This window comes from Triturus cristatus, chromosome 3_2 (assembly GCF_964204655.1).
Source record: "Triturus cristatus chromosome 3_2, aTriCri1.1, whole genome shotgun sequence".
In the NCBI taxonomy this organism is placed as follows: domain Eukaryota; kingdom Metazoa; phylum Chordata; class Amphibia; order Caudata; family Salamandridae; genus Triturus; species Triturus cristatus.
In genome coordinates this window covers 833,096,908-833,119,953 of record NC_140584.1, presented here as the reverse complement: position 1 = coordinate 833,119,953, position 23,046 = coordinate 833,096,908, and the positions used below count along the sequence as shown (strand labels likewise).

The 23,046-nt window shown below is 43.8% G+C and overlaps 1 protein-coding gene across 1 annotated transcript in view; it reads right to left on the bottom strand.

Moving 5' to 3' along the window:
* Positions 1 to 23,046, bottom strand: part of RPA1 (replication protein A1) — a 258,365-nt gene that overhangs the window by 77,709 nt on the left and 157,610 nt on the right. The window contains exons 7-13 of the mRNA XM_085649076.1: positions 15,394 to 15,529; positions 14,445 to 14,547; positions 11,029 to 11,097; positions 10,548 to 10,740; positions 9,869 to 10,008; positions 8,840 to 8,988; positions 5,943 to 6,075 (exon numbers count right to left, since the gene is read on the bottom strand). Of these exons, the coding sequence (XP_085505202.1) occupies positions 5,943 to 6,075; positions 8,840 to 8,988; positions 9,869 to 10,008; positions 10,548 to 10,740; positions 11,029 to 11,097; positions 14,445 to 14,547; positions 15,394 to 15,529 (923 nt within the window). The remainder of the gene's footprint in view (positions 1 to 5,942; positions 6,076 to 8,839; positions 8,989 to 9,868; positions 10,009 to 10,547; positions 10,741 to 11,028; positions 11,098 to 14,444; positions 14,548 to 15,393; positions 15,530 to 23,046) is intronic.

Here is a 23,046-nt window from a genome sequence, read left to right as displayed (position 1 = left end):
TGAATGCGTCGAAGGTCGTCTCGAGGAATGAGAAGATGAGTGCCGTGATGCTGATTCTGTCACGAAAACAACCGAACCTTCTCCAGACCTCACTGAAGTGGGTCAGTGGGTCTCGACGTCGAGCGTATAACCTGCTCTGACGGAGCCCTTCTCGACGTCAACCTAGACATCCTTCTAGACGTCGAAATTCGACCAGGTGCTGGGATCGATTTCGATGTCGACTCTCTGTTCTTCGACATTGAATGTCTCGTCGACAACGCCAGGGTACTTGTCGAACGTCGTTGGATCGATGACGGTGAAGGACTTCCGCGCCTCGACGCCGATCGTCGGTGGGATGACAACGGCGGAGGGCTGCCGCTCCTTGACGCCGATCGTCGCCTGGTTGATGACGGCTGAGGGCTTCCAATCCTCTACGCCGATCGTCGCCGGCGGAGTGCCAATGGTCCTCGACGCTGATCACCGCCGGGTTGACGAAGGCGGAGGACTCCCACATCTCGACGCCGATCGTCGTAGGATTGACGACGGCGGAGGGTTGCCAGCTTTCGACGCGAACGCCGAGATGACGACGGCAGAGGGCTGCTGATCCTCGACGCCGATCGCCGCCGGGTTGACGATGGTGGAGGACTTCTGCTCTTCGACGCAGATCGTTGCCGCGTTGATGTCGGCGGTGGAGCTCCTCGACGCCGTTCGCCGCCGGGTTGACGACGGCGGAGGTTCACGATTCTTCGACGTCGACGGTGAATGCAGCGACGTATCTGTATGTTGGCGTTCTCTCGACGGCGGGCCCGCCGTCGAAGGTCTTTTCTTGGACAAATGCCCCACCGGTGGCGGTTTTCTCAGCGCCGAACCCGACGCTGATGAAATTTTGCTTCTAGAAGAGGATCTGGCCCTCTTAGAGTCCTTTCTCACCGGTGATCTGCCTCTGGAAGCCTTTTCTGCCAGCCCATAAAGACAGATACGCTCTCTGTCTTTTAAAGTTCTATTAGAGAGAGACTGGCAATGAGGACAAGTCTTGGGGACATGATCCTTAGGTAGACAGAGAATACAGACTGCATGAGAGTCTGACCTGGTCTTTTTTCCACACGGAGGGCAGGGGTCAAAAAGAGATGGCATTTTGAGTGGTAAAAAATGCCAAAATCAGTCAGAAAAAGTGAGCACCTTACATGACAAGATGTAAAACGTCGAAGTAAGATACATTTTTCTTAAAAATTGCAGATTATTTCTGAGTAAAATCAGAAAAAAGTGGAGCTGTGTAACCTGGGTCCTGCCTGAAGGAGCCGGAAAGAACAACTGACCTGTCACCCCTGAGGCATGATGGGAAGCTGGGGGTCATGGCTGCCTTAAAGGCACGGTGCCAGTTTATTTCTATGTTGCTACGAGTTAGCTTTTCAGCCTTTTCTAGGCTATGTTTTTTCTGCAATGCAGCCTGTGAGCTGTCAATGCTTTCAGTCCTATCTCAGAGATTGTGCTATGTGCTAAGCATTAAAACAGTTTTCAAACATGCTTTGCTGTTGTTTTTCCCTGGTTTTTAATGTATTGTTTATGATATACAGGGGAGTCCTTACAGCATTATTCAGCTCTAATTATGAAAGGCTGCATTTGCTTTTTTATTATATATATATAAATGTAGATATATATGGAGATACATATATGTTTGTCACATATATGATTGTGTTTCCCGGGTCCCGCGCATGGGCGGGAATATTCTAGTGCTTATGACTTTGATGAGGATCCCCTGGAAGAGAACCCATCTGGCTCCACAAAGGAGTGGTATGATAGGGCATTTACTTCACTGAGGCAGCAGCCTTTTAAAGCTGAGCCATCTTTTGCCACAGTCCCATTGTCATCCTGCTGGATAAGGTCCCACGTCCTCCCACCAACAGTTCTCTTTGTTCCTGTCCATGGGAGCGCTTCACACTTCCTTGAAGGGGGAGGGGGAGAAGCCTACTGTATTCGGTAACTGCAGCATAGTCAGCAAAGGCCGCCAGAGTTTATAAGCAACAAAGTAGTGACTTTCTAAAGTCATCTTGCTATTAAGTTACCTTAAATTCAATCTCAGACACGAGTTGGGTTTAATGTAACGATTATTTTGATACCTTGGAGTAATATATATGGTAGTCCAAAATGGAAGTAAGCACTGAGCGTGGTGGCTAGTGTAACTCCATTTTAGCTAATTGGATCACAAGCCTTACTACAGTGAAACCGCCGATTTCAAGTTTTCACTGTCCGGGCATGTTAAACACACGATGCAATTGCCTTTGTTTTTAATATTTAGGACACTGCCTGGTGGGAAACCGAGGCCTTTCCTAGGAGTGGGTTATTAATATTGAAAAGCAAAAGTGTTGCCCTTGTAAAAGGGTTTATTTTACCATTTCAGGCTGGCAGTTTTAAAGCTCCCCAACTAGGCTGCAGTGGCAGGCCTAGAGTTACATTTTCAGCATGTCAGTGTAGTGATGTTACAATTAACCAGCGGCGTCACTATAGGGGTGAGGACTGCACCGGGTGACACCCTCACATGGGGGGGACACCCACAGGGCCGGTGTGTGCAGAGCAACCTAACCTTTCAGGAGGAGGAGGTGCCTGTGCGCAGTGCGCACTGTCTCCTCCTCTGCAGAGTCTGCGCGCCTCTCTTGGCCCGGGTGCAGGCGGCTGATGTCATTCCCGTATGCGCATTGGGCCCTAAAAGTGCGTGTGACTGGCCTGCAGCAGCATCACGAGTAGCAGAGGCACCAACACAGCAGTTGAGTCTCTCCGGCACCAATTGATTAATAATCATGAGTGGTCAAGCGGTTATGCTTCCTGTGCTGTTGTGAGTGAGTGACTTTTGTGACTTCTTGAGCAGGGCGGAGGCAGTGCGGAGCGAGGTGGCCTGCCTCTGATCACTGAGTTGTGGGCCCATCTTTTGAGCTGGCCGGAGGCCTGCGAAGACGACTTTCAGGCACAGCAGCTATGTGTACATGCTGAGGCCTCTCGCCTGCTAGCTCGGCAGTTCTTCTCTTACTGAAAACAGTGGCTGCAAGACGGGGTTCTCACTCTCTTTCCTCTCCTTTTTATTTTTTTTATTTGCTTGCCTGTGAAATGGATCCAAAAAAGAAAATCACTTTTGCTGGAAATCAATGTTGTATTTTTCTGACATTTAATTTCAGAGTGCAGCATCGGGAATAAAAGTTTAAAAATATGAAACATAAATAACTAAATAAAGTAAGACAGAGTGGTAGCAAACTGGCCAGATTGATTTTATTCACACCCAAACACATTAGCGCCACTTTTACAGAGTTTGCCAGTGAAGCGCTATTTTTGTTGTCTTGGCTTTGTTTTCCCTAGGCTTGGAACTAGTGCACCAATCCTGGAGGTACTGCAATGTGAGGATTGAAAAACAAATTTTGTACTGCTGCTCTGCATCTAGGGATGTCTTTTTTTTACCATACTGCTTACGTTTTGTAAGGATATAAGCAATGGCCATTGAAATAGGTCCATTCAGGGCCCTGTTTTCATGTCCTTAACTTTTCAGGCAAAAGCACTCACTGATTTCTGAACAGTGAGTATAAAAGCGTTAAGGTAACCATGTTGTTCCTGCTTACATTTCACATGGTTTGCAAAATTTTGCATTCCCTAGGATGGTTTGCTTTTTCCAGGATGCGGTCACTTTTTTCTAGTAGGCCTCATATTGCTCTTGCTCAGTGTGTAATTTAAATTGAGCCGCATCCAGGTGTTTATAGCTGGCAACAATTGGGTTGTAGTTGAAGGCAGTCTGAATTTTTCTCAGTGGGGCAGTATGGTGTTCAGAGGGGGAGAGGATGTGGCACTATGGCCAGAGCTGCTGAATTTGTAACTGGAGAACCAGGTTCAGCCTTAATAACCAGTCCGCCAGACCACTCTCCTGAGAGAGCACTATCTCATGCTAGACCTTAGAAGGCTTCGCAAGACATTAGAAGCCCCGGTGTCGTAGCACCAGCAGGTGGACTCTAGCATGACAAATGTAGGTTAGCCTTCAAGGCTTGTCCACCACTATTCATACTGAAGTTCACCTCCAGTCTTGCGGGCAGGCCTATGAAGCATCACACCCTAGAACAGTGACCCTGTCCCTGAGATCACAGGACCCTTGAGAAGGGCCAGCTCTAGGGCGGTGCAACCGGTGTGACCGCACCAGGTGCTGACTTTAGGTGGAGGCATCATTTTTGCAAGTATATTATGGTTTTAAAAGCGCTTGCTGCCTCCTTCCTGGCCTCCAGCAATTTTCGGTAACAATAAAAATGTCATGATGACTCTGGTGATTAATGTTCTTCCTAGAGAGAGATCGGAATTTTGTCTAATGGGAGATTTGACTCATGGAAAGGTAGCTCAGAGGGTTAATGTACCTGCTGCAAAGAACATGTACCATGCAGATCATAAAGTGCACATAATGTAAATAGGCCAGTGGGCTACTGCTTTTTTCAGAGAGATCCTTTTGTTACTTGCAGTTTATAAGTTAAAATCCTAACATAGAACAGTGAGCCATTAACTGTCATTTACTCCGCAGCAACAAAAGTCACATTTTTTTTTTTACTTTTGATACGTTTAAGCTACAAACAATTTATTAGTTCAAATAGTCAGATCATGCTGCAGATCTTGCATTATGAGGCAAATATGGCAAAGCCATTATTATTTAGAAAACATTTGCAAACTAGGATTTTTAGCCATTCATGTTTGAACTGCTGTTTTGGAAAAGGGAAAAGTGCTGATGACAGAAACTCCATGGCTCGGAGACAAATGGCTTGTGCTTCCACATTTTATCGTATTTGGGGACATTCTGTGACTAGAAGCATATCCCACTTTGTGAATACATTTTACTGTCAATAACTCATTATAACCTTAAATAATCATGTGTATCCATTGGTTGATAAAACGGGGCAGTGAAACCAAACAAATACAAAAAAATTGGGATGCTTGCGCATTTTGGCCACACCTCTGGCTCCGCCCACTGATCCAATCCTTGGGTTATTCCCGCCCTCTGATTCTCCGCCCACAGTTCCCCTACTTTTTTCCCCCCACTTCGACCACTGATATATCGTGTTGCTGGATAGTGGGAACACCACACCAGTACAAAGTACCATACCTATGATATTATAAATTCCAATAAACTGTTGACTAGCAGGTACCCCACTGTACAACCTGATTAATGAGTCATTATCACACTGTTGTTAACAGGCACATTTTGTAACTATAGGACCTACATTTACAAACGTTACTAAGGATTCTGTATGGTCCCGTTATTTGCCAACTGTGTCCACTGGCGGACTCGGAGCGGAGGAGGTCCATGCGGTAAGTCGTGAGGGGGTGACACCAGGAGTTACCCGCACCGGGTGACACCAACCCTAGTGACGCCACTGCAATTAACAGCTGCAGTACACTAGCGAGATTTAACTTATTACCCTCCTTGGTACCTCTTTCACCATATACTATGGGCAAATTGGTAAGTTAAATGTGTCAAACATGCACTAACCAACTGTGCACATACTTTTGGAGTCAGTGCACTTGCACTGGGTCCTGGACAGCATGGCACAGAGCACTTCTGAGTAAAAAAAAAAATGGCACAGAGGCTGTCAAAAAGTGGCGCCAAAAGGTACACCCTTCCCTACAACTATGTACATGTAAATTCTACTAAGAGCAGGAACAAGTACAGGCAATAGCTAAAACATGTATATAAAGATGTAAAGGCAAGAAGATAAGACAAAGACAGCTTCAACTGACAGAGTACAGGGCTATTGTGTCCAGCTGGAAAATGCTTTGTATTAATCCCCAAGAGCTCAAAAATAATTTGCTTAACTGATGAAGTAACACACATTGATTCGGAACCTTCAATAAATTCTATTTTTTAACAATTTTCTCCAAAGTACCGCAATTGCCCTGAAGAACCAAAATTGTCAGACCTTGAATTACAGGCAGACTGACACACAGCTCACCTTTTCTCCGTGGCCCAAGTTCTCAGATTTAACTTCGGACAGAGTTTTCCAGTTGGTGTTTCCACCTCCTCCTCCTCCGCCTTTCATATCAGAAATGGATGATGCTTCCATTACCTGACCCTCCGAATCAAACCTGAGGAAGAGAGATTCAAACAAAGCTGTTTCTTAGCCGCTTGAGGAGGGGCGCAGTGGAAGAATTAGCCAATAAGTAGATTGTTCAGTGGAGATGGAACCAACCAACATGACAACAGCTTGGAGATTTAACTTTTGAGAGTCAAGGTGCTCTGCCCACCACCACTCCTGACAACCATTGCACACGTAAATGTGTCCAGTCGCTCTGCAGTAAAAAAGCACAATCAGACTGCAACACAGTCCGATTGTGACCACTGTCATTGGAGCTGAACTTTGTAGACCACACCTCAAATACAACATGAGCCAAATCAAGCCTGGCTACAGACCAATTATCGACCTCACTGGTCTAAAAATGGTCCATGGACAATACCCCCTGCGTTTAAATAATTTTCAACTCAATCTTGCTCAAATGAGACAAGTTTAGCTGGGTCACAAGACTGCCCCTTGGGTAATTTCTGATGTGTATTGTCTAAGAAATGTTTTCTTGCCCATACTTGTTAGCCTCAGAGGCTGATCTTGAGTTGGGGATCTTGAGTATTTCAACACACTTACTACAGTAAAGAGACAAGCTACTACAGCCTATACATCAGAACTTTTCTTATCTCCATTCCGATTCCCATGTTGTGTGGTTACCACTGAACCCAATTCTGATGCGTTTCACACAGCCTTGATACTATTTCGTCTTTTGAATACTGTAATGATAGTACGATAAGGCTCTGTTTGCAAAAGGCACTTTCTGAAAGCATTAAATATAACCGGACACCTCTGTACTCTAGGTTGAAATCTGAATGCAACTTGGAATTACAGGTTTAAAATCACAGTGATTCCGCTGCAGCCTCCAATATTCAGTTAATGTTGTGCAAAATCAAGCATTTTTTTAGGTAAAGTTCATAAAATTCAATAGGATGTTCACCAAATTACGCTATCATATTAAAATATGATTTAACAGTATCAACATGCATCAGACGTAAAAAAAAAAAGGATTGCGCATTACCAGCAAGAGACTGGTTCAAGGAGAAAATGTCCATTGTTGACATTTTCCATGTAAATTAGTCACCTACTGGTTTCTCTAGTCTAGAGACTATGTGAGGTGCATGAAAAGGAACATTTCGCAAATTTCACGTAATATGATATTTTTGACTTTCGCAGCCAAATTAAAAATTTGTCCAGGCCTAGATTCAGTGCCAGTACTACCGCTTTTTATTTATTTGTCAAATGCACTACAGTGTCACTTTCATGCAGAACTATGAGATTAGCAGAAGACCTTTTATTACAATATGCGACTAAGGACCTAGGTTGGTTCACTAAATGAAGTGTGGGAGGCCTACCATAGGTTTAAAAGATTTTTTTTTAAATGTATTTACTCCACTTCAGACTCTACAGAGTAAGTAGCTAAAAGGGAGCAGGAAGCACCTGTCTTCAGATATTTTATAGTACTATAAGCAGATGGTGCTCTTGCTCAGGACATAGTACCTCTCTTAATTCTGCGCACCCCTTGGTCTCTCCACACAGTCAGATAACTTCCTCTCATGGTCACCACTCTGGCAGCTCAGGGCAGTGCAAGTGCTATATCAAGTAGTCACAATGGCAAGATAGGACGGGGGAAATGTAACACCTACGGTAAGAAGCCAACCATTCTTCAGTCCGCCCAGCTCCCTACAAAGAAGATGTAGCTTTTGGACTGGGGATGCCTCTAATGACAGAAGACATTGCTCTGGGACTTGATCAAACCTTCACAAGGTTTGATCACTTTTGGTGAGCAATGCATGCTACATCATGCCTTCCTCCTGTGACAAGGCAAAGCACTTGCAAGAACGACAGTAGCATGAAATTACAGTGTTCTCCAGGAACAGAGTACCAAAACTATTATTTCTGATTTGATCTTTTCAGAGTTTAAATCCTGAGACGTGCCAGATTGGTTCTACTTTCTTCCAGACTACAGACAATGTTTGTAGAAGTGGAGTTTGATTAGTGCATCAGATGGCAGGTGTTACATTTTCCTTTTAAACGTGCACGCAGGGGTGGAACTGTAGTCTAGCCAAAGGGAAGCTGTGGAAAGAAAAATATACCAGCCATGTATCCACCATCTGTGAACGGTTTAGGAAGCTCTCAAGGAAAGTTAAGAAAAGAGAACTGTCAAACAAAGGGGACCAGATTGGAGACAGTGTATTCCACCTGGGGGACAGTTCATGCTATGGTGGTGTACAGATCAGGCTTTGGTCTATGCCAAACAGAGCCAGTGACTATAAAGGCAGGAAGGCCAAGCAAAGGGCAGATACCAGGAGGAAGTGATTGGAAAGACAGTTAGCTGGTTACATTTGTGTAGCATGGGATGGGAATTTAACAAACTGGTTAGCATGCACACAAGTCCAGAACTATTAATTGTCCTGAAAGGTACATATAGAAGAGTGTTTGTTTGCAGGACCTCATTTGCGAGGTAAGCGGTCTGATGGAACGGGCCACCCAACATCTGAAGAGGTGAAGGAATCACCACACACTCCACTTTCACCATGAAAAGGAAGGAGCTTTATAAGGTTTCCCAAACTCGAGAGAGACTAGCTCACTGAAGAACAATTAAGTATGAGCTGAAAGCATGATTTGAGGCATGACGATCACTGTAATTAAAAATGCACTTTTTTTCAGGATGTTTTCTTGAGGTCAAATTTAGAAGTAACAATCATAATACACCATAGAGAGAATTTAAACTTCCCTCCCCCACCACCAGCTCCACCCAAAAAGCAACAAACATCTCCCTCATGGCGTACCATCCGCGAAGTTTGAAGGCCTCTGGAATGTCTGGGTTCAGGATGACCGTGCTGGAGGACAGCACAGAGATAGAACGGCCCCCAAAGTCTGAGAGCCGTGCACCTTTGATGGCGACCACCGGCTGCCTTGAGCCATCAAACTTTTCTGCCTACAAAAAGACGACATGGGTCAAGAACCACAGTAAACACAAATCCACATTCCACTCCTGTTCCCTTAATCACCAAGCAGATGTCTTAACATTATGCACACAGTTGTAAAACAAAATCACCTGGCCTGCATACTCACAAGTAGACTATTAAACATACCACTGAACATAACACACACATACAAATCCCTACACAACACAGGACTAGAATACCTTAACAGCTGCATACTCTGTCACTAACCTACAAGACACCGAGGCTCGGCCTTTCTCGCACACTTCCTGCATCTGCAAAAGCAAACCTGGAGGTCGCTTATTCTCCTACATCGCACCAAAGACACGGAATGACCTTGCTCAGCACATCAGAGCCTCCTCCTCACGTCTTGAGTTCCGCAAAAGCTGAAGACCTGGTTCTTCGTATCAGCAACTTGGGAACCACACACCTACCCAAGCACCTGGATACCCTCGGGTGATCTGTGCGCTATACAAATTCACATACACTGAACAGAATATCCCCAAAGTATAAATCTCTCTCATCTCACCCTCCCTACCCCCCTCCACAGATATTATCTTGATCCAACTTAAATAGTCTGAGAACTCCATTCAGCAGACTTTGCTCTTCCAATACTTTAAGATATCACTGGCCATGCTAACACAAGTTAGAAACATCCCCACCTCCAGGCCCACACTCAACGGGAACAACTGACTAATTCCACTCACACAAACATGGTATCAAACAGCCCCTTCCTCAACTTGCTCCAAGTCAGAGTAGGAAGGAATTTAACATACAATATTAGGTTAGTATAGTGCTGTAAATGGCTGAAAATAGCATGTGATAATACAGTACTAAAAAAAAGGACCAAAATATGTTCCCCAGAGCACTTACATCCTCTCCCCACAGAGTGGTAGACACCATTTTTCCAGATGTGTCCATCAAGTAGATGTTTCTTTTTGAGACCTCGCGATTATTCGATTTCACAGTGATTTTGGAGACATCTTCATAACTCTTACATATTCCAATTATATCTGAAATACAGATGTCATGTATTACGCGAAAGGCCAGCGTGTAAGCTCAAAAGATCAGTGTAGTGCAACTAGTTCTGGCTTTCTTCAATTGTCCAGACTTTAGAGACATACACTGCAAAGTCGCAAGCAGCGACCACCGGTCCCAAGGTACCTTTTATTCAAATTACATTGGAGTAGAATGTGCTCCAACAAGAGCCTCTTAACCAGCTCTCACATTGTTTATCTTGGGTCTTCAGTACTTCATAGCATAAATTCTAAAGCAGACCTTTGAACCCACACACCAAAAAACGTCCTCCTTGTAACAAAAGCTTGCAGAGTATAAGCTTTCCTTCAACACATACCTGGAAATCATTGATTGAGGCTTTGCTTTGGTTGTTCTGCAATTACTCCTACCACCACCCCGGGATCCACCTGCCCAGATATCAAACTATGGTGTCCTTGCTATTAATAAGTCACTCTTCTCCTTTCGGTACCCTAGGCTAATAGTCAATGAATTACACTCTACATTCCCCACCCTCTCCTCAATCCGTGATACTTACCAATCATAGAGTCTTTGCTTTTATTCTCCAGATCATTGATGGGCACAAAATCAAACTGTACACTGGGAACATCGGAGGAGTCTTCACAGGGGATAACCGAAGTCTCATTGTTGAACGTCATCTCATAGTCATTTTTCACAGCTGTGTACTGCTTATTGGCTATCTTCAGAGTGCCCTTGGAAAAATAATACACCTGGAAAGCAATGCTGTTCAGTGAGCAAAGTTCATTTCACTGCTCTAACGCACAGCAAAACAGCTGGGCACTTGACAGCCTTGGTTCAACGAACAGATGTCCAGTCAAACTAGTCCTAAGACTGAGAATGGATCCTACCCTATATGACCAGTGCCTGGCCTAGAGCTAGACACCTATTTAACCACTTGGAACAGTTTCAATACAAATCTGCCCACACCTCAGTCAGAGACCAGACACAATCAGACAACGGACAACTCTCCCAACAGAGGATGAAAACACAAACAATACCTTATTCAGCTCGATGAGGGTGTAGAACTTGTCCACCTGTTCATTGAATGCAGTGGCTCTGATCTCACCCTATGGAAAAAAGGGAAACAATGAAATCTGACAAACTAAACAGTAAATCTACTTGGAGAGACAAACACAAGTTTCCTAAGATGTGCCAGAGCGAGATAAGAGGACGAAACATTTCAAAAAATGTGGCATAGAAACAGAGTAGAGTGACTGGTTAAAAAGCCTCCATCAGCTCTTATGCTCGCCCCATGATTAAGTAGTTGAACGATTTACAGAGGGACTTAAAGGCATGGCTGAACTGAAAAAGAGCCGGAAGGTAGTTTGAACAGGCAGCATGGAATGAAGTGCCTGAATCAACTTTAAATGCTGGTAATTCATAATACATTCCTTCCTTTTCTCCTCATGTGTCATTACTGATTAGACCAGAGCATCCCTCAACTGTGGCTACCAGTGGAGAATCCAACACACAATAGAAATCTTGGCTAACTCTTCCAAATAAAAGTATCCAGGGCCCTGGGACGAGAGGAAATAGTAAAAATCAGTGACATTACCTAGTACCAACTACATGCCCTAGGACATGGAGAACAGGCCAGATCGCTCAGGTATACCCACATGACTGAGTTCTTTTTTACTGCAATACCTGAGAATCATAAAAAATAAATTACCACCACTCCGAATATCAGAAAATGCCACAAATTCCTACAGCAGCAGTCACTTAGAACATTTAAATAGCCCCATTCATATGTGACACTAAAGGCATTGAAATGGTTCATTGATGTTGGGATATTACTTCTCAGATGGTAATGCACATAAATGTGAGTATTTGCCACCTTGCGGGCACTGAGGCTGACCTATAAAGCACTAATTATCCATGGGAGGCACAAGATTGGTTACAGGCTTTTCGATTTCTGCTTCACATTTTGCTCACAACCCACAAGCTGTTGGGAGTTGCCAGAATAGGACGATTTAGGAGCTTGAGCAAGTGTCCCTTAGGGATCAAGTTCAGGCTTGGTATTCTCACTACCTAGTCTGGAGGGTTCATGCAGCCAGCAGTTTACAGTTGCACCTTTGTTTGCTCAGAGAGCTTCTCTTATTAGTAAGTATGGACCCTTGGCCCAGCTATAATAGGTGGTGATTAGGGCACAATTTTTGATCAGTTACCTTGGAATCTGCTGCAATGGAAACTGACCTGTACCAAAATCTAGAGGAAGAAGCCATGCATGTTTGTGCTTTGAAAATCCAAGACCATGCAGGTCAAACTTCTTCACACCGGTCGTCTGAATTTCTAGCTGGTCCGATAATGACGGATGAGCCAAAAAGAACATGATCACATGACAAATATGTGTTGCTTGTTGTAGCTCACACAAAGGATATTTTGTGGTCATAGGGATACCAAGCAGTCACTGCCCTGGACCCTTGAAAGAAACTGGTTGCAAGCACCTTGGAACATGCTCTCTTTACTACATAGGCTGTTCACAAGACAAGGATGACAGTTCCTCTTCAATATACCACAGTGCAATATGCTCGAAAGACTAGGCATGCAATTATGCAGGGATTTCTACACTGAAATAGAAAACACCCTCCAGAATATCACAGCCCTATGAAGCTCTAAATGTAGCATATGTGTGCTGAATCAAGGAAAGTTAGCAAAACATAACTAACTGAACAAAAAGTTAATGTCGCGATGGAGAATGCTATGGAGCATTAGCGGCAAAGCTTGCTAAGACAGCATGCAGCCAAGCACCACAAGGATGTATGGACTGTCAGGTGTCAGCTAGCTCCGAGTACCAATTACTAAGCTAAAGCAGCAAACATCTATCTGGGGAATGTCATATGAATCAGTCACCATTGTCTGTACTGGCATGGAGAACTGGGTGTGGGCATGGATCTGTGATGTGGTACATCGCTATGAGAATTCGGCATTTGAAACACGATTGAGGATTCATATTTGGAAATGTTTGTGTTGGTAGAAACGTACGTAATTCTCTGCAGTTGCTGAAGCATCACAAATAAATGACTAACTAAAAGGACGCTTTCAATATGTTAAATGAGAAATATGCAGGTCAGGCTGCCAGGATACACAGTGACCTACCCATTTCATGCAGACATACCAGAAAACCCTGTACGTCACACATTGTAACCCTTAAACAAAAGTCACTGTGAAGAAGAGGATTTTATGCACCTGATATGCACATAAGCTAAACTAAGTGCTCTAGCAGCTCTCCAAATGCGACCTTGCACAGAGGGAACTAGAATCCATGCCCGCCGATTCTCTTTGTAGCGCTACTTTGAGCCAGACCACTAGAAGGTTCCAGATTCCTACGCTTCCCCATCCCCAGTGATAGCTTCAGAGTCTGACCTGGGATCTATTAATAGAGCAGACTCATTAAAGGCAACATTCAGAACCATGAATGTGAACGAACCCTTCTGAAGACATTGGGCGAGGAGAATTGTGCCTGCTCGCTGATTAATTTCTTGCTTCTGCCCAGCCTTTGAAGTGATCCAGCCTTCCTACAAGAACGCCCTATGGGCACTGACTGGAAAAGGTGCACGAGGAGAGCATTCACTACACCAGAAATGACACCTTGCATACTAAAGTATGCTTGTCAGTGTGTCTCAGTGAAAGCAGAGAAGAAATGGAATGTGACAATACATACAACAGAAGCTAGTAAGAGACCACAATATTCAGAGCTTTTTCCACCCTCGTCAGGGGTAGTAAGCACTATATAAATGCAATGTAAACATAAACAAACATCCACATGACCCCAGGCCTCGCAATGCTTCACTACCATTCCACTCATTTAAAGTTCCACCACCCTTCAAAGATCAAACCGCACACTCAGTCCCACTAAAATCTCACTAGTTTTCACTGCTCCCAATATTCCGCTACCCATCATACTGCAAATATCCTGCTGCATCTCATGACAACCGAAACGTATTTACTTTCTACAGAGAGAGGTGCATGATCATCATGGATGAGGGGGTGAAATGTGAGCGGATTGGTCTGTGCTGTAGTCCTAAGGTCGCACAGTACAGAAGAAACACAAAGCAGAAGATCACGGGTATTAGAAATTATACTCAGTTTGTGTTTAATGACCCCGTCAAGTAAGGATTCCAACAGCCAATCTATGCACTCAGATTCCCGGTGCATGGAACCACTGCTTTCTTGCTGGGTACATTTACTACACAAATATTACAAGAATACACCCTGGATGGGCCACAAAGGATGAGCACAGATACAGAGGACAAGCAGCAAGAAATATTGGACACGACTACATCTGCAGTAGGAAACACTGCAAACGTGTAGAATGTACAACAGGTAATTGAACGAGAGTAGAAAATGAAGCAGGATTCATTGCACATGCACAGTGTGAAACTCTACTAGCAGAAAATATTGCATGTAAGCTTACGCTTTCATCCACCATCTCAATGGAGAACAGCTTCCCTTCACCTCTAGAGTTGCTCCAAGTTCGGATCTGGCTTTTATTTGTCACACGAGCACGAATGGTCCACCTGTAACAAGTTAGCAGCAGGCAATGATGTCAGCTCTAAAGCACTGGACGGAGAGAGATTGTGTGTACGATACCCAAGTGTGAGGGGATGAAGACAAGATGATAGAGAAAAAAAGAGGCCAACAAGCGAACAAATGAAGTCACAAAAGAATTGACAAACACACGAAAATTAAAGAACACATGAGCAAGATACAATGGTACACAAGAATAAAAAAAACCTGAAGTAACAGGCTAAGAAACAGAAACCGGCCTCAAAAGCAGAACTTAAACTAGAACAGGGGGCAGGTGTACAAAGAAAAACAGAAGGCAGTCAAGAAAGCACATTGCGGCAGAAGGCTATAGAAGTGAGTGATGAAATCAAGGGATCACATACAAGCAAGGGACCTAGATGTGTTCAAGTGCAATATCCACTCAATAGCGATAGACTACTAAAAACAGTGTCCCACTGGAAGATTAAAGTTCGGTGCCACCAACACATTTATCAATCGGCCTAGCACTGCTGTTGTGGACCCATCCACCCCCCCCCCCCCCCCATTACCGAAGCAAAGCGCTTTCACAGACATCCCCATGAGATGAACTAATATTCTGGATATACACTGGTGCTGCTAATAAATGATGCGTGCCATCAGCATGTGGGACATCGTGTGGACGATAGCTTACACATGCACTGACTCAGGGTGGTGGGAGAGAAGGAAGAGACACAGATGGTAGAAGGCATGGTGACGGCGATTGTGTAAAAACAGCAATTAAGAGGGTGGTAGCACGAGTAACGATTTGTTGCTAGATTTCTTATTCATCTCGTTTTCACATCCCACCTAGAGCGTGCGTCTGATTAGAAGTGACTCACTTGGACTGGTACGGGTTTAAGCTGGCAATGGGAACCACCTTGGCCTGTGATCCTCCGGGTGTGTTAGGGGGCCCCCCTCCAGCTCCGACCTTACCAAATGGCTTGGAGAAACCCCTGCTCATAGGAGCAGCAGCAGCTGAAAAACAAGGACATTAAATGTCTTAATATACATTTGACCAAAACACATTAAATTAGCCACTGCTCATCACAACCGTTCATCACATAAAACAGAGGAAAGACAGTGAGCAGAGGGACATCACAAGAAATTCTAGAGGACGACTCCTGAATCAAGACGCAAACTTGAGAGCTGAACGGTAGCCACACTGAGATCTCATCACAAAGAGGTGGTTCAATCTAATGATCGACTGCTGCGGAACCAAATAGAATATATGGGGACATGTTGTAAAGAGACATCTAAATCGCCAACACATGCTGTAACCAAGGACAATCACCAAGAGCCAAGTTTGCTAAGACCCCTCAACCTAACTGCCAATTACAGCTGATAAAACATCAGTCACTGTCTATAAAAACATTGCTCAATCTGATAGCTTACTGGTGACCACTGAGCGAGCCACTAATAGAAAGTCATGCAAAGATATTCCTCAAGCTAATCATCTGCTGCTGGACCCAAGGAGATTCGCCAGAAAAGAGGATTGCCCCAACTACTGCACTAATCAAGGGTAAAAACCACGAGATGTCAAAGAGCCCCATCAAACCACCAATCACTGGTACAAAGAGAAGCTACCCCAGGAAATGTCTACGAAGAGTATACTCAAACTAATAACTATGGCAGAAACCAAGAGCAGCCGTCAGGGAACAAATTCCTGAAGACACATACCAGTCTTAACATTCTGTGCTGAATCAAAGTGCAACAACCAGAAGCCAACTACAGATCGCTCTAAAACAGAGCTAAACTCAAGCAGAGTACGAAAGTAGATAGCAGGAAACAAATCTACAAAGTGAGTCCTGTCATCTAATCACAAGCCACTGTGAAATAGAAGCAGAAAGAGAAAAAACAAAGACACCTCAAAAACATCCACTGCTCAAAAATAGTCAACAACAAAAAAAATTATAAGGGGACCTCACAGATCTAATTACTAACCACTGCTTAGCTATGCGACACTCAAGACAAGGGACGAGCCCAGAAGGAGATCCTCCTACCTCAAAGAAGTCTGCAAACAGAAATATCAACCTAACCAACCACAATAAAACTAGGGGTAGCCACCAGGAAAAAATCTGGAACAGAACCATAATCCCGCAGTACATCAGCAGGGTGCCACCAAGTGTGCAAAATGCACTATGAGCTTTGAAAAGGCCATTGGGCCCGGGAGTCAGTTCTGGGAAAAGCTGTAAAGTCCTCAGTCTGGTTTTCTTTCCAGTAATAATTAATAAATTACTTTCCCGGACCAATACTGTGAGCTGGCAGCAATTTTGGACCAATGTATAGATCCAGTAAAGCAGGGGTCTCCAACCTTTTCTGTAGTGAGAGCTACTTCTGATCAGTGAAAATCATTGTGAGCTACTGAAGGTCAAGCAACTCCCGCATCAGACACCCCCACGCCCAACTCCATTGACTTTAATCCTCATGTCCATGGAACCAGATACTATGGTTTGAACAAAATACTTTGACTAGGGGCATTATGATAGGATTTCCATGTGTGTCAGTGAGAGTGTAATCTTTGGGGATGTATGAACATCTATGCGTTTGAGTGGGATATATGTGTATGGGTGACTGAGAGCCAGAGTTGTATGTACTTGTGGCACAGGACACAGCTTTCGCCATACCAGGCAAAATTACATGTATAACACAAACATACAATTTTTTTTTTAAATGGGACAAATTTAAAGTGCAGAAAAAAAGATCTGCAAAAATGTTAAAAATATTGAACATTTCTCTGCACTTTAAATTTCTCTAATTAAAAAAAAGAATGTTTCAGTTCTACATATGGCACAGTGTCACTGGTGATTAGAAGCAAGAGGCCTGCTGTTTGTAAATACAACTATTTGAAATGAGATAAAACTAAAATGAAGAGTTAACTTAGTCATTAAGGTAACTTTTCATCTGATTTTTCTTCCATTTAGCATCATTCAGAAACATTTTGTTCTCATGCTCGAATATTGGGTTGACAAGTACTTTTATTTGAGTTAAATACCTCACTGCTTTAGTTCTTCACCTCTCAATGCCAGCCCGAACTTGGGTCACAAATCTGGCAGAGCACTGCTCATTATCAGGCCCTGCTCTCTGCAAACTGATGATGATAATCTAAAATAAACACATCCTTCCCTGAACTTTAAAAAGAAAACGTGCCTCTGTGCTTAGAAACAAATTAACTCAAGGCTGTGAGCTACTCTGAAGGTGTCTCGGAGTTACTGGTGGCGAATGATCAACTGATTGGAGGCACCTACAGTAAAACAATACCTGAAGAAGTGTTTTGCTCCAACTCCTTTTCATTTGTTCCCAGCAAAAGGTGCTGTGTCTGGGAGCTACTGGTGGCTAATGATCTACTGATATACCTGAATAAGCTTTTTGCTCTAATCCCTATTGATTTTTTCCCAGTAAAAGGTGCCTTTATGAAATTTGGGTGCTCAAAAAGCGAAACTATATTAAGTATGCTGGATAGTAAAAACTTATATGATGCTCCTTTTGACGAAATTTGTCATGTAAAGGTTTTCTTACTAATCATTTGCAAAAATATATATTAAATCACAGCAGGGAAGTACTCCCAGGCCTCACATGCCTAGTTAGATATTGGAGATTTAAAATCAACTGTTGAGTCAGAAAAACTACAGGAGATCCAAGTTAAAGTGGCACCGCTGAATAAAGTAACGAAATGGCTACTTACCAGTAGGAGTTGTTTTGCAGCCTGATAACAATCTTCAGAATTCACATGCTATTAGTTATTTTGCCACTACTGGTTGGGTCCATAATTGGATCTACCTTAGTTTTCTCTTTTTTTGTGTGGACATAATCATTGACCGACATTTGGTGGTGTGGCCATCACCTTCAATGTCAGACGGGTACCCAGGAATTTCCTGTGCTTAGTCACCAACTTCACATTCTTTTTTCCCTCGTTTACTACTTGTAGGTGTTTTGATCTTTTCCTGTGTCATTGTTAAATTCACCTGCATGCCCATGCCATTTCCGGAGAGGAAGGCAGGTCACATTTGAATCCAGAAAATTCTTCAAACAGCAACATTACCACCAGTAACTATTTCGTTTTGCAGTGTGAATGTTTTCTGGATTAACATGCTGTGCATTGTTTTTGTAGCGGAATCTTCCTTCTCGGAACGGTGTTGCCAGGTACTGCCGTTGTGGGGGCACAGTGTGGGCTATAATTACTTGGCCAATACCTTGTTGTTGAGGGGCTGTGATGTGTTGGAATGCTCTCCTGCCTAGTAGGCTTCTTGTCAGCAAGCTTGCGCCTTAAAGGACTCACAGATATGTAATGCTCCCATTGCATTCGCTGCCATTTTGTCCTTTATCTGTTGCAGTTCAATGCTTGGTCAATTAGGCTGTTCCCTGTAAAGGGCATATCGATGCAGGATGCTTGTACCTTAGTCTTAAAACAAACCCCCTTATGCCAGGCGTGCCCCCAAAGGGTTGTACCATTGCACATCTACCTGTTGGCTGTGTTTGCTGTATCAAGGGCCGACTTGAATCAGGTCTTGGCGATGGTTGTGCCTTCTTTTATGACTGTCTTGGCGCTTTTCTGGTAATCTTTAGGGGGATGTTGCATGAAACCATCTCTCATCACCACTATTGCTGGCTGTAGAGGTTGAGAAGGGCACTGGAATTGTCAATTCTCCATTGGGTTGCTGCCCTGCTCTCCATCTTCCTCCTCACCAGTTCCACTCTCTTACTGTCCCTGTCAGGTGGGGGCTCATTAATTTGCAGGCATTACCCCTCTTCCCTGCTGTGACACGATGGCGTCCACAGCTGCATTCCCCTTAATATAGATTGGTTCCTGCGTGGAGTGCTAGTACATTTTCTAGACCCTTGGGGTCACAGCCTTGGACGTGGCTTGCTCCAGAAAGGGCCCCTTTCTCAGGTCAAGTATACACAGCAGCAAGGGGAGTTACACATTCCTGTTCTACGAAGGCACCATTGTCTCCAATAGTAAATATTAATCCTCCTTTTCCACTTTGAGCAGCACCCCGTAGATGTCAGTTGCTCTCTTGAGTGCACTGTAGACAGAAAGGTCATCTGGTGATGAAGTCCTTGAGGCACGTCAACGACTTGCTCCGGAGAATTGGAGTCTGGTCTTGTCGTACCTCCTCTTGCTGTTCCAGTCCATCGACAGGTATGCGATAACTCAGAATCCTTCTTCCTTAGAAGGAGCAACAACATTTCGGCCTGAAACCGACTTCTTCTGCTCGACCTCAAGTGCCCATTGTTCAGCATCTGTTATGAGCAAGGTTTTCTTTTTCAGTTTTGTCAGATCCTTGGCCCTTTTCTCCTCCTTCACCCTTTCTCAAGCAACTCCCAACGTCAAGGAGTGTTTGAAAGGTCTGCCACCATCAGCGCCCTTGCTCTTGGACCTGTAAGGCTCCATTTGCTTTTGCCTTCCTTTGACTTTTGAGTGTTTCAACATAGACGTCAAGGATGTCTTCAACAACTTAAAGTTCAAGCATTTCAGATTTCTTGCGGTCTTCTTCCTTCGCCGCTCTCCTTACAGCCTCCAGCCTCTCGTCGTCAATGACTCCTTTCTCTGCATTCCAACTCTTCTGTGTCAGCTTGGTGTATTCTAGGAGTCGCTGTTCCTCATCACTTGACAGGCCCACCTCTTTGAGGGAGGGCTGTTTCGCCTTGTTGTCACCCATGCGCACCTTCAGTGTCTAGGACTGAAACTCCGCATAGGTCTTGCAGTTCTGCAAATTTGTAGTGACAGTTGGAGCAGCATTTACAGGAAGTATTTTCCATCTATCCTAGCTGTGTCACCTCCTAACCTCCCTGCATTATTCAGCCATGAGCTCCTGGCCAGACAGGTCCCCGTCAAGGTTGGGAAAATGGATGACTGCCCCTCCCCGCCCCCTTGACAGTTTCTCTGTGTTAGTTGGTTGGTTAAAATCTATCTTTCTTGGTGTCCTAGATGATGCATCTTTTCTTCAATTCTCTTGGAGCTCTTGCTTCCAGACCCAACAGCGGACAAAAGAATCAGAAGATGGCAACCACGCACAGGAACTTCTGGGGCACACAGACGTCACAGAGGGGACAGACAGACCACCAAATGGTGATCCAGAACAACGTCCACAACAACAAAAGAAGAACACAAAACATACGAACCCGATCTAACCCTTAGAAGGCGGATTAATGGACGTAATATTATTTGATTAAAATGTTTGACAAAGCAAAGAAGAAGTGATTGTGGTAAGAAATGAGTACCCTTTTAAATTTACCTAATGAAATTTCTCAGCCTCCTCTTTTACAACGTTTTTATTGAGTAATTTAACTAATGCTGTTCGTCCAGTGTCCAAAAAGATAAATACACTCACTGGAGGTGTAGTTTTTATATTATCGTTAAAGGAAAAATCAGCATTAAATACTTACTATAATTTTGATACACTGACCCAGTTATTGCAAAATTTAATTGATCATAAGAGCAAAGAAGAGTCTAATATCCTTAAATACAATGCAAATTGAAATGTGCGATTTTGGGAACAGCAAAGCACTACTACTCTCTCGAACAACTAATACCTTCCCAGTCGTAAAAGTCACTGAAGGGGCAACACTCTTCGTTGTAGTCTCACCTATAGAGACTGATCACATTTATTAGCCACAAATCTGTTTTCCAAAGATAATGTGCAATTAGACTGGGCCCTCCATTTCAATAGGTGTTGGTGCTCATATGTGAAAAGAACAAGGACTTACAGGCCTGCTATTCTAGAAACAACCTATGCATAGTAGTTGTCCTGAACTGATAGTGTGGAAAGGCATATTACTGAAACGTTCGCTCTTCTCAGTTACAAGGATCGTAATACCGTCCTCAGAGTGGTACATGACAAATGGGGTCTGCATTTCGAGGGTGCATCTTTGGCTGTCCTTACCACTGGAGTGCAGTATTACAGAAGCTCATTTATTAATCTTAAGAAAAAAACTTAACAGATAAGCTATGCCATGCTGTATCCGCTCAGATGTAAACCTCATTGAAGCAAGGCAGACTGCTCGGTAGATCCACAAGCAGCTATGACATTTCTCAAGACATTAGGAACTGCTGGTGTCCCGCCTCGACCAAGTATGTCACAGGAAAAACAACTATCACCCCTGGATGAAGAAACCGGAGGCCTACATCGAATATTTGTGGAGGTTCCCTCTTCCTGGATTCCTCTTTCCTGAAAAAACATGGATTACTCACTAAAACGTCTAGGACAAATGTAGTAGCAGTCACCGTCACAATGGCATTTCATCAAGAAAAGGACAAATGCTGAGAATGTTGTAATATACTCTTTGGGGTTAAAATAAAAACCAAGATTGTGGGTGGCGGTGCCTGCCCCTTCTGCACAGGTTAATGGAGATTGCGGTGGGAAGCTTGATGGAAATTCAGAGGATGGAACAGCATGCAGAAAAGTCGGGAAAAACAGACAACAAGCCCCTTGAACAGGACTACACGCTACCGTTTCCTGTTAAGAGAAGAAGTTAGTGGTAGTTAAATGGAGCGGAGGTGGAAGGGTACTAGCTCGCCAATCACTATAGATTTAATGTTCATAAATTGATTCTGTTGCACTGCAACATTAAACAGGGCGTCTCCACGATGCACATGATCACACTGCACATTAGGGGGATAAATATCCAGAGAAGGGTATTAGCTTATTAGGCAGGCACAGGATTTCAGTAGAAGTAGAAGTACAAGAAGTCACATACAGAAGACATTCGGTGAAAGAAGGGGGACCCATGTTGAAACAGAGACTTAAGATTCAGACATACTCGGACCGTATCGGACAAAGATGGCAGATATCTTAGAGTGTGCTGCACAATAAAACAAGGCCTTAGTCAATATATATGGGCCAAACGTAGATACTCCACACTTCTATGAAGTGGTGTTGACTGCATGCATGGGAATAGACTATGTATGTGCAGGTGACATTAATATCGTTCTTGACCACAACAGTGCAAACTTCTAGACAATGCACAAGAGAAAACTCAAGCAGTGCTTACACATTCTATTCTAAAGCATAAGACGCTGAACCAAGAACTGGTTACTCATACATGATGCACACACATGGAAAGGGTGGACAGAGATCCTGTATGCACCCTATCAGAGCAATGTTTGGTGCTGCTATAGCTAATACTTTCCCCCATATAGAATGTCTCTAAACCATGGCATTTTCTGCTGAGTCATTGGGTGAGGAGCAATTTAGGGGAAAAGTGAAATAGGATAAACTGGAACATTTTTAAAATAATGTGGGCTCTGTGGCATGGTATGGGAAACATTGAAGTTTACAAAGGGGGCAAATGCTAAGAGGGCAGGAGTGGTAAAGTGGATCAGAAGTACACTTGACAGTCTAGAAAATGAAATTGAGGAGTTGGAGGGAGAGTAAAGCAGATCGTTCTGACTAGGAGTGCTGTGGAAGCTAAATAAATAAATTCTGGCATTTTGCGAAGTAACTGATAGAGAGGAAAAATACTCGAGCAAGTATGCCATGGCGACACATTAT